This window comes from Lotus japonicus, chromosome 1, assembly GCF_012489685.1.
Source record: "Lotus japonicus ecotype B-129 chromosome 1, LjGifu_v1.2".
Classification (NCBI taxonomy): domain Eukaryota; kingdom Viridiplantae; phylum Streptophyta; class Magnoliopsida; order Fabales; family Fabaceae; genus Lotus; species Lotus japonicus.
This window is the reverse complement of record NC_080041.1, coordinates 79,286,701-79,303,500: the sequence shown is the minus strand read 5'-3', so window position 1 is coordinate 79,303,500 and position 16,800 is coordinate 79,286,701. Positions and strand designations below refer to the sequence as shown.

General features: G+C 33.9%; 1 protein-coding gene across 3 annotated transcripts; it reads left to right on the top strand.

The window, feature by feature from the left end:
* Nucleotides 1-9,073: 9,073 nt before the first annotated feature.
* On the top strand, nucleotides 9,074-14,830 carry LOC130716979 (uncharacterized). Of its 3 annotated transcripts, XM_057567052.1 has the most exons (14): nucleotides 9,074-9,238; nucleotides 9,330-9,411; nucleotides 9,566-9,676; nucleotides 10,644-10,741; nucleotides 10,994-11,077; nucleotides 11,215-11,348; nucleotides 11,508-11,580; nucleotides 11,672-11,717; nucleotides 11,830-11,939; nucleotides 12,022-12,129; nucleotides 12,205-12,264; nucleotides 12,451-12,512; nucleotides 13,303-13,615; nucleotides 14,355-14,830. In XM_057567052.1, the coding sequence occupies exons 1-14, from the start codon at nucleotides 9,161-9,163 to the stop codon at nucleotides 14,586-14,588; spliced, it is 1,593 nt and encodes a 530-aa protein (XP_057423035.1). In that variant the 5' UTR covers nucleotides 9,074-9,160; the 3' UTR covers nucleotides 14,589-14,830. The 3 variants fall into 3 exon arrangements, with proteins under 3 accessions (XP_057423035.1, XP_057423041.1, XP_057423051.1); XM_057567058.1 differs by lacking the exon at nucleotides 9,074-9,238 and having other exon boundaries at nucleotides 9,351-9,425; XM_057567068.1 differs by lacking the exons at nucleotides 9,074-9,238; nucleotides 9,330-9,411 and adding an exon at nucleotides 10,383-10,520.
* Nucleotides 14,831-16,800: the final 1,970 nt, after the last annotated feature.

Here is a 16,800-nt window from a genome sequence, read left to right as displayed (position 1 = left end):
CAAAATTGATTATTCCATCCAATTTCTCTATCACAACACCATCGTAATTGTATACTGACTGTAATCCATGTAAAATGTAGCCCAAAAAAGGGAAGTGGCCACAATGCACACGCTTAAATATCAAGTCTTTCCCAACTAAAACCTTCCGAAACAACACTTTCACAATGTCATCATGTCTCCCATGTGGAAGCTATACTCAAAGTTGTCACCATGGTCGAATCATCGGCTATAATACTAATGTTGGGAAAAAATGCGAACACCACAGAGAAAAAGGAAATAAGAATGCAATTAGAACACAAGAATATGACTTGAAAAACTCCAAAATTAGAGAAAAGTCATGACTACGTCAAAATTGTTACAACACATAGGTTCCACTCTCAACCACCTCATGACCTTAGTATACTTACATTCGCCAAGACAAATATTTAAACTACGTCTCATAATACTCGAAAGCAAGAGTGTAAGAGGAATAAAACATAAATATTAGCTTGAAATGTTTTTCCATGATGATGCATTTTTAAACAAGAACTTAAGTCAGTATATAGTCTTGATCTCTCTTTTTTCCACCGTACTAAATAATGTGAGATTTATCAAAGAGTTTTATTAACGTCTCTCTTCATTTAGCATAGATAATGTAAAACTTATTCCACCCTTAAATCAACCTCAAGAGGCACTTACCCGTGGATTCCTCTAACTTCATTGTGCTCTCAACCATGATTCACTGCATTTGATCAGAGAATCATCTTGCTCACATAATTCTAGGCACATTTGATCAAAAGCTGTGAGAGGAACTTCAAATAAAACACTTATTGGGTGGGAAAAAAATCCAAACCCACGTTTAAAGTTATTAGAGAATTCAAATCATGATTTTGAAGCTTGTACTACCTGATGTGGTTAAGACTTGTTTGGCTAGTTACAGATAAAAAGAGGAGCCCCGTGTAAATGAACAGAAAACTTTGGGTCCCAAACTCCCAATTGAAAGCATTGATCAGTGGACACCTTTGTTTTGGTACTAATTCGTGAACACCTTTACATAGAAATTGAACAACTAGATAACAGCAAAGAAATTAAAATGTCTCCATCAATAGAAAGAAACAGAAAAAATTAATGATATTTTTTTTTTGAACTTAAAATTAATGATATTTAAGAGAGGAAGATATATGCTATATATTTTTGCTTGGCTCTTTTACGGTAGGAAACAGCCAAACAGGCAAAGACTAATTAAAATGAAAGTGATACATAAACAATAAAAGAGAGAACCATTGACAGGTTGCAGGTTCAAACTCTCATTCAACTCATTGTAAAGCTGAAAATGTAAGTCTATTGTAAATGTTATCTAATCTCTAGAAGTTTCTCAGCTTACTCTAACTTTTCATATAATGGAAAAAAAAAGATTAAATAAGGAGTAGACAATTATTTTACCAAATTACATTCTACTAAATATCTATTCAAATTTATCATAAAATTTCAAATATTTAGATAGACAAATAAATAATTGTATAATTTGAAGTATACGAAAATTGGTGACGGGCAGCATCAAATTTACTTAATTTTTATAAAGAGTGTTATTTAATTAACTAAAAAAAAATCTCACATATTCCATGTTAAAAGTACTAAAAGCATCATTGATATGGAGAAATTCTCTAGTAAAATGTACTAAGAAACTAAGCAAAAAATAAAAGTTCAAATAAAAATGGAGAGCAATACTCAATTTTTTTTTGGATAATTTTCATTACTAGCATACCTTACAATTTATTTGTAGTAAATTAACTCCTTAGAATTAAGGGATGACTTACAAGTGATAGCATTATATCACAAGATATAATCTAGAAACTTAAAATAACACATTAAGGAATTAGAGAGATAAATTCATGAAGCTAGAACAATATAAGTAACTAAAAATAATCTCTACTATAATACCCTTTAGACCTTATGTTTGTGGAAGGTACGTCGACGTGACCCATCATTATCCAAGCTGCTACCAAAGTACACATAAAAATTAAAACAAAAGAAATAGCACGACTCATACATAAGATTTTGAATGAGGTCTAACTCAACCCAAAAGCTAGCTCAAGAGTTAAGGTTTGCACAACCATATATAAGCAATTGCTTGGCAACATCTTTAGTTAATGTGAGACTCTAACACACCCCGGCCCCTCACGTCCAGTGTAGAACATCTGGAGCGTGGAATGAAACGGGTAACCCAAATATGGGGAGTCAACAAATGAGTCTAGGATAGGGCCCAGGCCCATTGTCAAACAACCATTGACTCTGATACCATGAAGAAATTGTATTCCATGAAGGATTTTAAGCTTCTTACAAAAGTAAAAGTTCATGTATTACGCGTCTAAAATCTCTAAAATAATTGTCTAAAAGCAAAGCCATTGATGGGGACTTTCAGAATATAGTAAGCATTGTACTAATTAAGGTCACTCCCAATTAAAATGATTTTCTTTGGTCAACAAAATGATGTAAATGGGCGAACGCAGGGAATGGGAGACACGGGCATCACATCGGGCTGAAAATGTTGGATCCAATGCTTCAGAACCCATCAGCCCACAAAGAGTCCCATGGAGAAGCTATTGTTTGACCAAAAAAAAGAAGAGAAGCTAATGTAATTAAAACTCTTTTTTTAAGCTTCAGAAAAATAATGTACATAAAATTCTTTAAAATTAAAATACTATGTCATGAAATCAAACAAAGTTCAATAAAATGTTGTAAAAACTACTCTCGCAATTCCGACTCAAGAGTGTGGTGAAAGTGAAATGTCTCTCCAATAGTGTGGCTTATAGGAATCAAACTCTCGACCTAGGGTTCAAACAATCACTTTTTACATTGTGACCAACACTTGTTTGGTGCATTTCTTGTATTTGAACCGCATGAGAGGAGCACTTGAAATTATATGAAGTGCTCCCTTGGTGTGTTTTATATATATTATGCAGAAAATCCACTAACCATTGCAAAATAAGTCATTGAGTTGTTTCTTAAAAAAAGTCATTGAGTTGGAGTAAAAACAGTTAAAATAGTAAAAAGAATTTAACATTATTATGCTAAGCTATAAAAAATGATATAAAATTTTGTTTAGCAACTCTCATGCAGTCAAGCTATAAATTTAGATTTAACAATTCTCAATGTATAAAAAATGATATAGATTACCATTGTGATGTTGCGTGCGTGAATTCTGATGGACAACGATATGGTGCAAATGAATTTAGCATTTATATAAGTGTAAAAAGTAAATAAATTAAAACAATTGAAAATAAAAATATTTTTATGCATCAATTGATTTTTAAATGCGTCGAGCCAATTATGGGAAAACTACTAGCTTGCAATCCAAGTCCCACTAATATATAGTGTACAATTGTAACAGGGTCAGGCATCAAATAATATTGGTCTAGCTGCTACATAATTTTTTCAGGACATATATGGATTAAGATCTAAGGAACTCTTGGGGTCGTTTTAATCTCAAATTAAAGTTGAATGGGATTCAGTCATTCAGATTATTAATTAGTGGGGTTTTGTCTTGGCTAGCTGTAATCAACTCGAGATTTATAAAATTCCAGATAAGTAAAAAACACTCTTTTCATGGTCTTTGTCTACTTGCAAAATGTAACACTTGATGCATGCACAACGATTTAATGAGGGCATGCAGTCAATTCAGACCTGAAGAGTCCAATGTGGACCACGTCTAACACAGATTAAGATTAGTATGACATGTTTGGATTTGCTGTCAGACACCTCCGACCTTGTGTTACTTCAGAGCTTAATTCATATAAAATTAAGATTTGGTTGTTTTGAATAAAGCGTTGTAAATATCAGTTTGAATAAAGCAAATAAATAAAATTTTGCATTTAAATTAACATTTGATATTAAATTTGTTTCTATCTTCTTTCTAAGAGAATCAATTTTACAATATGTTGATTCACAATAAAATAATTAAAAATTAGTTGTAATAAATCATCTGAAAAACCAACGTAATGATAATTTTAGTGATTTATTGAGGAAGAGACTGTGTTCTTCAATATAATTTACTAAGATAATCTAAAAGAGCTCCTAATTAATCACTGCACACACACACACACACACACATATATATATATATATATATATATAGGAAAATGCTAACTTAGTCTCACTTATTTTTTAGAAAGAGTAAGTTAGCACTCAATACCCTTTTACTTGAAAAAAATCTTCAACTCTCTCTTCTTAAAAGTACTTTAAGTCATGGGTACTTCTGTAATTTAATTATTTTTTAAAAATAAACATAAAATTCACATATTATCTCTTATCGTGTTCTTCTGTCCTCGGAGAAAAACGCTAACTCTCCTCTCCCTCCTCCCTGCAAATTTGTTTGATTTCATACTTCATCTTCTTCAAAGTTTTCCATCTTCTTCCATTAGGTTTATTGTTTTTATTCCGCATCTCCTTGTTCCAATCTTCCTTATCTACATTTTTTCTTCTTTCTCTCAATACATTTATCTCATTCTGTTACTTTTTAAGAATAGAAAATCAAGTGGAGAAGTAGTATCTTAAACCTTTGTACATAGAACCATGTCTGCACATCTTATAATTACTATGTACTGTAGTCAGTTTTGATTTTTAAACCCAAAAAGTACAGGTTCAGTGTCAATTCCTTGGTTGTTCTAAAATCTCATAATCAATGATCAACTAAATCAGAAACAAAGATGAACAAAACAAAGAACAAGTCCCTGTAATAAAAATTGAAATCACACCCACATTTCTGCGTGTGTTTGGAGCCTAGGCCTTCCTCTGTGACAATGGCTCCGTGAATTGTTATAAGCAAGTGAGGGAGAAATACCGAAACAGAGAGGGAAGGTCAGCGAGAGTAAGCTTCGGTTTTAAACGGGATGTGTCAATTCCGGGGTCGTCGGAATCGCTAACAGTGGTGGTTGTCGGAGGTCGTGGGAAACAGAGGAGAAGGTGAATAGTTGGAGCCTTGGAGACCTTGACGCCGTTAAATCAGACAAAGAATGTGTGAGAGTAAGTTAGCATTCCCTATATATATATATTGAGAAGTAAATGACTTGGAAACAACTAAGATTAAACTAAAGAAATGAACAAACGGTTGAGATAGATAAAGTAATAAAGCTTTAATTTTCAAGGCAAAGGTAAATAAAAGCTGAAAAATGATGGAAAACAAAGTAAACAAAGGAAATACGGGAAATTGGTAATCTGTATTGATATTGGTTGAATGTGTTGATACATATGACCATATTCCGATCCTTATTTGTAGAATGAATTTTAATTAACTACAATAATTACAAGATATAGAAGTTACTGTTACATTATAAATATTCAGCTGCGATTTGTGAACATGAGTGTTGATAACTCATTTGTTTTTTAGTGACTCTTTCACACTTGACTTATTTTCTATCTCAAATTTTACCCTTTATTTCTATTTTTTTATCTATCAAATCGACTCATTTTTTCTTTCTATTCTTTTTCCTTATCACTCAATTCCACTCATTTTTTTAATATATATTTTTTCTACTACATCATTTATCATATTTCTCTTTTTTCTATCATTTATCTTTATCCCTCACATAAAGTGTAAGTGAAATCAGGGTGAATAGCTCATTATTCTTTTTTTATTTCTCTTCTAAACTTTGATCTATCATCTTAAGCTCACCTACTTGTATCCACTGCACCACGCCACTCTTGTTACCGTGCTTTAAGTCACACTCTTCAAAGAACCATCTCTCTCCCCGAAGAAATTAAAATCAGGAATGCTGGACCTGTCCATACATAGCATTAGCTGTGGTCTATGGATCATATTAATTTATTTGTTGCTCTGCACCATGCAATAAATCTAGCAAGACAAGAGAGTCGAGATAGTCGGCAATCTTAACTATCACATTTTGAATATGTGTCAATTTCATAGCACTCGATGGATTGGGTGTAGTTCCAAGCAAGAAATTAAAACAGAGTTTAGATGCCTTTGCTGCAGAGGGAGATTGTAGAGAGTGGATGCAAAGGATCCAATCGCTGTAACAGAGAGTTAATTGTGTGGGGGAACCAAATCTTACGACGCTGACGAATCCTCCAAGCATGATCAGCTTTAATGTAGGTTGGGCTGGTCACATTTTACGTCCATTTAATTGTGAAGAGACTTCACTTGACTTGTGTATCCCCTGTTGTCGGTGCCAGGATCAAAAAGTGTTGGCCTGTGTAGTATAGTACTTTTTTGTCTGTATAAATAACTAAAAAACTATTTCGAATCCGATCTTCTCCAAATTAAATGAATGTTGTTTCAAATTTGAAAATTTTAGGCCCCGTTAAGATTTTTTATCTATTTTTTGAAATGTACTCTGTTGAGATTGAACTTGGGAATTCTTTTTACACACTCAATATATATGCATTATCAATTGAGCTACGTCGGTGAGTTATAAGTACTCATCTCTTACCGACGATAAGCATATATATTAGTTAAATATATAATTGATCTACACTCAGCTAGATACCCGACTGATCATGATCATGAATTAGGGTGCATTAATTCATGATTTTGTTGACTCAAATATATATATATTCAATATTCTGACCAAAATAAATTGTATTAATTTTGGCTTGTTCATGCCTAGCTCATCCCAGCTGGATGAAATTGACGGTTCTGCATTTCCACTTCACAAAATGTAATTCACATTACACAATATCATAAAAAGTTTGATATCGAAATTAATATAAACACAACAGAGGTTAATTTTCTTTCAAGTTGATGACTGGATAATATATGACATGCACACACTACCACAAATGAAAAAACAACGCCTGCATGCATGCCCCGTAGATGATTGAACCATCCTTCCTTCTGAGATGATAAGGTTAAGGCCACAGCTGTACTATATATCGATCCAAACTTACCTATCTCAATCATTATTAATTCTGTTGTCTTAGTATTGCTATATGAAATCTAATTTGAAGAACCAATCAATTTGATGCATGAAATAGAAAGGGACTCAACAAATTGTGCAGCTTCTACGAACCAACGCAACAAAAGATAAATATACACTTGACATAGAACGTTTGCAGCTTACAATATTTTTGTGATATGAAGTTATGCAAACTTCCATTTTGGACCACAACATGATGACAACTTGACCATGTTATGATGAGAAAGTGATTAGTGCAATTTTGGTTTCATCTCATATAAACGCCGCGTGTTCTTCAAAAGAGAACAAAAGCGGTACGGTTCTACTTCGAATTCTGCATGCCACATGAAAATGAAACTAATAATCATATTCAATAACAACAACATTAAGATATTCTATATCATATATGTCATATAATAAAACAAAAACTCAACCCCACAGCCTAGCTACCAGTCTCTCACTTAGATTTTGCTACTAGCCACGTACAAACAAGATGTTGAAAGATTATGCATGGTATACTTTTTGACGAAAAATGCAGAGAGTATCTTAGCTAAGATCACAGTGTGGTGAGTGTGTGTGGTGACCGAATGCATGGCGCTAAGCTGAATGTCCACATTTGACACAGCAAGGAAGTAATTGCAAAAGACACTCCAACATTTAAATGATAAGTTTTAGACCTTAAGGAGTGAAATTTAAGCTAAGAAGAAGAATTAATAGTGAGCAAATGAGTTATACTTAAGCTATTGAAAGATCAAACATGTATTTATGTTGTTCAGTGTGACCAGTAGCACTTAATCTTAGTTTAACTAGTGTGAATAGCTTCCAAGATGATAAGTTGATAACTACGTTCGGGCAACCATTAATTTGGATAGTCCGTTTTGTCTTTTCTCAGTCAGTTATACACGAGTTAATTAAACCTTGTTTTGGTCATCATAGCCGACCTTCTCAAAGTTGTTCACTTTTGGTTGTGAATCCTTTGGGGTCATATGATGATATATATTGAGCCTTATGGAGCATTTAATAATAAAGTGGTCGAATTCGAATGTGATGCAAGCCACACTTCAGATCGGTGACCTGACCGGTCCGAGCCACACTTCAGATCGGTTATGCAAGCCACTCGGCTGGAACCGTTTCGAACCGGCCGGTTTAATGATCAAATCGGTGAATCGGCCGGTTTTTTGATTGAACTGGCGAGTCACCTTTTTTTTTGGTCAATGCCAGTCCCCCTTTTCATGTTCTTTTATTTTTTTTTCCTTTTCATGTTATTTTATTTTTTTTTAAGTTTGTTGACATTGGGCCATATGTGGAAGCCCGTTTACCTAATTATTAAACATATTGGGCCATTCAAATTGTTTTTTTTTAATCCAGTTAGAAACATTTTGTATATAGTAGGAAAAAACTTGATATTATGTTCAAAATGCTGCCAGGTGGATTCGAACACAAGCCATGGAGGAAACATGACCACTGCATCATCACTATGTTATTGATTGGAGACGTATTTTATTAATTATATATTAAATTAGACATTTTTTATGATTTTTTAATATACACCGAGTCAAGCAATCGAACCAGTGACCCACTGGTCCGACCAGTGACTCAGTACCCCGACTAAGTCGATGACCGAGCCGACTTTTAAAACACTGATGGCAACGATCAGCGACTTGTCTGAAAGAAGTATTCTCTAGTTGTCTGAAACCAACACTTAAGGGTTTGCTTCGAGTGTAGTAATAGTTTCTATATGTATACTTACCCTTTTACCGAGATGAAACTCATGACTCATTTCTACCAATTTGACTCTTTTATTCTTGAGTATCTAAAAACAGTTTGTTCCCAACTTCAATTGAAACTTGTTAAAGCTTTTGTTAATTTTTTATTGGTTACTTTATCATATATATCGGCGCTTGGATTGCTCTAATGTTTTTTATTTTTAAAGTTCTTCAATTTAATGTCGTTGGCACAACTGGCTATAAGTTTTAAATTTGATTCGTATTGTAGGGGAGTAAGCCTTTGTTGGTCTCTCTAGCATGTCATTAGCGTCCTAATGGATAGTCCAAGGTATTTTTTTATTCTAATATTTTTCTTAAAAAAAGTTAGTTTAATTTAATGACAATTTTGTTATGGATGAGATACTTAATAAAAAATGAAATATTTTTTTGAACTTCATTAAAAATGAAATATGATTACAATGAAACAATGTGAAGAAATTGAGCTTGTTCTTGAGGCTTAAACCCTAAATGTAGATTGTAGAGCTTCTTCTATGGTGCATTCCAATGGCGGTTGCAAGCTTAAAATTCGCGCGCCAACCCAATCTTCATCTTCTTTCCACTCCCTTCCAATGTCTCCGCATGGTATGTACACGCTTCTCATCATCTCATTCATTCGCATTCTTTCACAGCGTTTTGCACTATCTTACTTGCTTGATTTTGCACTTTCTTCAAGGTTGTACCGAAATCCGTCGTTGCATTTGACGCAGATGCCGCCACGACAACCGAAAAGTGTAGCGGCTCCATTCCTGAAGAAGGCAAGTGGAGTGAAGTAAAGTGAAGGACTCATCTCAATTGTTAATTTGTAGTGAAAGCTGGATTTTTTTTTCTTTTTTTTTTTTTGAAATTTTGAATTGGAGTTTTGTATTGTGTAACTCTGAATTTGTTTTTGTTGTTGTTGAATTGATGAAGTTGACAAGAAGGGCCCGGAATGGAAGAGGGTTGATTCAAAAGAGCTTGGAATTCATAATTCGATGATTGGAGGAACTGTGAAAAAGGTTCTTAATGGGCTCAAGAAAAAAGGTGAACATTGTGGGAAATGAAAGGAATTGCATTTCCATAATTTTTGTGTTCACCATTAAGTAAAATGTGGTTGGTTGATTGCTTGGCACTACTATAAGATTTATGCTTTGTTGACAAATATCGGTGCAGTGAAAGTTTGTTTGGATTAATCAATTTTCTGAACTTATATTCTTACCCTTGAATGACTTTATCATGCACCAGAAGTGAATTGATTAATCTGCTGCAAAGTAGTTATGCTGCAATAGTTATTTTAGTGTAAGTGTGTAACCATTTCCCCTCATCAACACCGTAGCAACAAGGTTCCTTGTCATTTGTCACTCTGAAAATGGTGCCTCTCAGATATAATTCGGACCTTGCACATAATTTGTGGAGTTGTTGGATATTTGAAGATAATTGTAACTTGTAGCCATCTGTTTCTTAAATTTCATCAATGCAAACCAATTTTTTACCTAATTATGGCCCTGGAAAAAGTTGTTCTTTTACGCTGTGGTATAGTCTTCGGGTTTGTATGTTCATAGCTTAAGCATAAGATTTCATGATTTATCTTCATTTGTGTAGTAGTTTTTTAGATGCTTTCCTTGATTGTAGTGAGATGGGTACAAGTATATTTGATTCAGCATGGATTCTATTGTTTGCATTGCTATTAATCATGCCTTTATATATTTCTTTTTTGACTAATTATGTATGCATTGCTTTTTTTGGGCAGTTCTATGGGACTATGTTAAAAACTACTCCACCCATGAACCATGTTTTTACAACTAACATTCAGTAAATGTTATTTACAATATGCTCCTTATGTGCTAGCAGAGAAGCCCTTTTAACGTGCGAACCATGTTTTTCCACGGTAGAAAAAGTCTACTTTTTTATTGTTAATTATGTTTTGCAGCTTTTGCTTAAGGCCTATTCTCCTATCTTGTGGACGTCTTCCTTTTGAAATGTTCATAAATTGTTTTTCTCCTCCTTGTAGGATACGATGTGTATCTTGTAGGAGGTTGTGTACGGGATCTTATTCTAAAGGAAACACCGAAGGACTTCAATGTTATAACTTCAGCTGAGCTCAAGCAGGTTACTTGCCTCTATTTTATAAATTCATTTTATTGAATTATTTATAAGTCTACTGGATAGCTCTATAGATCAAGCATTATGTTAATTAAACAGCACTTTCAAGTTACAAGGGCAATGAATGTGTTTATATTGGCATTTGGCTTTGCATGGAAGTTTAATTTATGCAATCTCAATTTCAAACTTGAACTTATATTTTGGGCTTGATATCTCTGGAACTGATGATTGCGTGATGGATACTGACTCAATTTGCAGGTCATGAGAATATTTTCATGGTGTGAGATTACTGGTAAACGTTCCCCTACATGTCACATTCACATGGATGGTACCGTTGTTGAGGTTGGTATATTTTGGTTAACTAAGGGTTTTAGCTTTGGTCTGAACTTTATTTAGTGAAAGTGTGGAATGCTTGCTTGAATTTTTTTTTTTCTATATTATTCTGTTTATGATGATAATTTTATATCCCTTCCGATTAGGTTTCAAGTTTTAACACTGCTAGATGCGAAGTAGGTATGGAATTCGATCATCATATTGAAGCACTTAATGGCTGTGACGAGAAGGATCATCAACGATGGATGAATTGTATAAACCAGGACTTTACAATTAATGGGTTGTGCTCCTGTCCTTGCAACTTAAAACACTGAAATTCATTCATTAGTTTTTTTTCTTGGAGGGAGGTGCATGAAGCTGCAGTTGTCTCTCTGCACAGTTTTAAAATTCAGTTAATTTACATTGTACAGCTTTGTTAACCAACTTCACGCTATTGCAGATTGATGCTTGATCCCTATGCAAGAATTGTTTATGATTACACGGGAGGAATAGAAGATATTCAAAAAGCTAAAGTGTGCATGTATCTCTTAACAACAGTGATTTCTTAAATTACTTTTCCTGCAGTGGTTATAGGTTTTGTTACTGAACTTTCTGTATGAACAGGTGCGAACTATAATTCCGGGCGATACTTCATTTCAGGAAGATTATGGTGAGTTTCCATAGATCAATTACTTCATCATGCTATCTTATACTTTGTGCTTTGGACCTCTCACCTACTCTTTGGATTTCCAAAATCTGTCTGACTCCATTTTTCTCTGCAGCTCGCATTCTACGCGCAATTAGAATTGCTGCTCACTTAGGATTCAGTGTTTCTAAGGAAACTGCTCATTTTATCAAAAGTCTATCTTCTTCAGTCTTAAGACTTGATAAGGTACTGAAAGTGTTCTCCTCTCTGCTTTATTATGTGCATACAAATGTCCTCTCTTGATTATTTAACTTCTTTATTGCTTCAGGATAGGCTCCTGATGGAAATAAATTATATGCTAGCTTACGGTTTTGGTGAAGCTTCTTTGAGGCTATTATGGAAATTTGGACTTCTCGATATACTTCTTCCCTTTCAGGTAAATGTTGATTTTGCATTTAATTTCTGAATCTCAATCATTAAGTGTAAGTATTATTTAGGTTCAACATTACAGGCTGCTTATTTTGCTCACCATGGATTTCAAAGGCTGGATAAAAGGACCAATATGCTTCTAGTAAGTTGTAATTTCATCCTTCTTCGAAGAGTTAGACTTTAGAGTTTGTTGGATTACATATTGACTTACCAGCATTGGTTTAGGCAGAATATCATACAAGAGATCAAGCTTACTTATGTCAAATATAGTATCATATTAGTACCATATTGACATATTTTTTATTGGATCTTTGGAATTTGATTACAGTCTTTGTTCTCCAATTTGGATAAGCTTTTGGCTCCAAATCTTCCATGTCATAGTAGCTTATGGTAAGTTCTTTGCAAGAAAAATCCCTTATCTTCCTTGTTTTACTTCCTTAGCATTATGCAATTAACATGTTTCACTTATTTCTCCCTTCCTGTGTTACATAGGAAATGTCTCACTTATTTCCTGATATATTTATGATCAATTAAAACCCATAGTTTACTTCAGTTTTCTTCTTTTATGGAGCAGTTAAAATTACACAATGATCCTTTTGTTATTAGTTTGTTCCATAGTTTCCCTGTCCATCTTTTATTGCCATGGAATCCTATACAGTAGATTTGCATTATCTATGGCCAATCTTTTCTTTTTCTCACTTCATCTAGAACTAGAACCTTGGATAGGATTGGGGTGGGCGATGGGAATAAGGGGAGTGGGACCTCGTTATATGTCATAAATGAGATAGAACTGATACAAGGTCTGTGGCTATTTAGGCAAAATTAAGTGCACCAGTGTCCAGAAAACATCAATATCATTTCTAAATTTTTAAAATTTTCTTTGCAACAAAGTTTTGGTTCTTAGTAAATAAGAATTGAAGAGATTTTGTAGCTTTAGTTTATCTTAACTGTTTGGTCACTTTCACTATCCAAGTATGATTGAAGTTTTCTTCTCCCAACTCTCTATTCTAAGCATTGTTTTTCTTCTATTGAAATTATTATTGCAAGTCTAAGGGGAATTGGATATAGTTTACGTTATCGTCAATTATACATGGTTAGAGTTTGAACGCAGAGATATTAACAAGCTGATTACAAGTCGTGTCAACAAAGAGAAGTTAATCAGACATCTATATTTTTTCAGGGTTGGCATCCTTGCATTACATAAAACATTGAGTGATCGACCAAGGGACCCCTTGGTGGTTGCTTCATTTAGCCTTGCAGTACATAATGGTGGAAATCTGTTGGAAGCAGTGAACATAGCAAGGATGATCAGCAACCCACATTATGTGAGATTTCCTGAATTATTAGACCCTTCAGGTCTGGATGCAAAGGCACTGGAAGATGAGACTCTGGAGCTTGCAGAGTCTATTCAAGGGACACTATTGCAAATGACTGATCAGTATTTTGTATCTAAGGCTTTGGCTGACTATCCCCAAGCCCCTCATTCTGATCTGGTGAGCTTATTTTCCCTTGATTTATATGTGTATTTTAGGACAATGTTATTGTGTAGATGGACTGCACAAAGAAGTGTCATATAAATGAATTGTTCTCCATCTCATCAAGTGCAAACTAACATTTTCGATTCCCCCCAATAATAGCCCTCGCTTTCATATGCAAAACATGCTAAGACATAGAGGGAAAAATGTTTGCAGCAGTTGAATTTCGTGTAATTTATTTCATATTCCATGCATACAAGGAAGATTCATAGCTAGTTTGTATCTTTTATTAGATGTGCCATATACTTAAACCATTCCAAACCCTGAGTGCCATAGTGGGGTTTTTCTTTCCTAAATAGGCTGATAAGTGAACACCTGAAAACTGAAACATAGAAGATGAGTGTGTATTTCCAACAAGTTCATGTAATTTTGGGTTGTAGTTATTTGGAATGTCAACTTTCTATTATTTTTGGATTACTTGTCATAATGTTAGTAGGCAGTTCAAATTGCCAATAAATATACCAAGTAATGTTTTTGTAATTTTTGTTCAGGAATCCAGGTCTTCTATGCTGTATGTTAATATTGACTGTGATTTATTGGTGGAGATTCTTGCATCTGTAGTATTATACTATACCGTCATGATTTTGCTCTAAAATTACTATACATTCAATTTCTTACCACTTGTTTTGATTGTGTAATAACAGATAGTATGCAAGAATTTTTGTGCCACATCTTAATCTTTATGTCTATTTTGCAGGTAATCATTCCATTAGGACTATACCGAAAAACATTCAGCATTTTCGGATGTGTGAAAAGGAGTGCTGATAAGAAATTTTTGTCAAAGCAAGACAGAAATATTGATTACGAGTCTTTGGCACATGGTAACCTACAAGAAACACGACATGTTTTTGCAAGGATTGTATTTGATACCATATACCCACTTCACCAGGATCAAACTTCCCTTATTAGAGAAAAATGCTCTCTAAAATAGACATTCTATCAAGAGAAATTAGTCTGGTGAGAATTGGAATAGCTTGGTGAAAGGTCTTCTAGCTCTATGAGGTACTTGCAGGAATTAAAATTCTCTTCAATTTTTGACATCAACACTGGTTAATAAAGGGTAGCAGTGTACTATCCTACCTTCATCTGCAATGTGTACCTAACAAGCTGCTACATATCTAGTGGATATGATTTTGCTCAAAAAGCCAATTCAGATAACCAACTTGCATCCAACGAGGACTCCACAAATCATCATTTTGCTCATTCAAACATCTGATTTCATTCACTTTATTTCTGAATGATGTAAATTATTAATTTCATATTAAAAGTTTTTATTTTATTAAAAAGAGTAAAATACACTCACCCCCTCAAGATTTGCAAGAATGACACTCCACCCCATTCTTTTTAAAAATCTACACTCCACCCCATTTTTTATAAAGGCAAATTTTAGTGACGAAAACAAATTCCTCACTACTAAAAACTAATTACTAATTAGTAAAAATTTAAATAAATTTAATGCATATACACTATCATACATTAATTTATGAAAATAATTTTACTGAATTAAATTTAAAAAAACCATTCACTCTGTCTGTTAAGTCCACGTCCCATCTATCTCCAAATCATATTTCTCACCACAAACGGCCACCACCAAGCCTTTACTCCCTTTAACACGGCTCCACTGTCCCACAATGTGAAACCCCATGGCACCTCCATGCCTCAAAGTTTTGTTGCAACCTGAACCCCAGAACGTGAATCGCACATCCCTAAAGCCACTTGTTCAACTACTTCTTGTGAATTTCACCCCTTGAAGTTGTGAGCGAACGCTCTGTTGGTCTTAGATATTGTTGGATTTTGTTAAAAACGATGCTCCACCGCCTCGTTGGGCTCTAATAACCTCAGATCCACTTCATATTTTCATAATTTTGTTTCTCTATTTTCTTCACCCATTTGTGTTGCTTTTTTGGCCTACAACCCAATTTTGAAAATTGGAGGTATAAAGAGATTATTTTGATTAAAATTGAATTATTACCAAATATGAAAACACAAGCATGTTTCACTATGTTCGAGATATGGTTTGTAAATCGGGCAGGTGTGCTATTGCATAATTTGCATTATGAATTTACGGAGGAAAAACGCGATTGAGAGAATGAGGAGGATTGTGATGTTTTCATTTTTAAATTTATTGGATTATATTGATTTTTTTTTGAAATTATTGATTAACAATTTAAATAATAACTAATTATTAATGAAAAATATTTTTCGTCACTAAATTTGCCTCTATATAAAATGGGGTGGGATGTAGATTTTAAATAAGAATGGGGTGGAGTGTAATTCTAACAAACCTTAAGGGGGGTGAGTGTACTTTACTCTATTAAAAATATTATCAATTCAATCCTAATTCCCTACTGATGAAAAAGACATTCAGTTTTAGTATATGGAAGAACTAAAATACTTATCATCTTTCTGATATGAAAATGAAATAAATTATCTTGCGTGACTGACCAACCCCATTCACAACCTATATACATTCTCTAGAAGTAGAACAATGTGCACCTCTCGTTCTAACTCAACTGTTCCTTCGTGGGACATGGCTTGCCTTTTCAACAAAGCACAACCTAGCTTATTACCAGATACCGCTTTTATTAACAATTGCCCTGGCCTCTGCCAAATATTTGACATTACCACTTCATCAATATAAACCCTCTCTTCTATAGGTTCAATCCCTCCATTTGCCTTCACCTTACCTGAGCTTCAATGGCCTCTGTTCCAGCCACTTCCCTTAACTTCAATCCCTTTAACAGTTCTGGCCAGGTCCAAAAATTAAATTCCATGTATCTTAAATTGAAGCATGTTATTAATTTCTCTTCTGATTTCATTCTTACATTTATTTATTTAATTTATCTCTATACTAATAAGGTTGGTGCAATGTGCTCCACGATTAGATTGTGACAGTGGCTTAAAGTGTTATGGACTTTTGAAGAATAGGTCCACTATTGCTGAATGAGTATTTCTGACAATAGTGAACGCATAGCTGACCCTCCTTTATGACAAGGTTACTAGTTGAGATATATTTGACATAAAGGGCAATGGCCAAAAATAAGAATTGGAGACACCAAATTTTGCCAAGTTGCAAAGTGATAAAGTTCATATTTAGAAACCCTTCTACAATTGATTATGAAATTAGAATCAATTATAGGGGT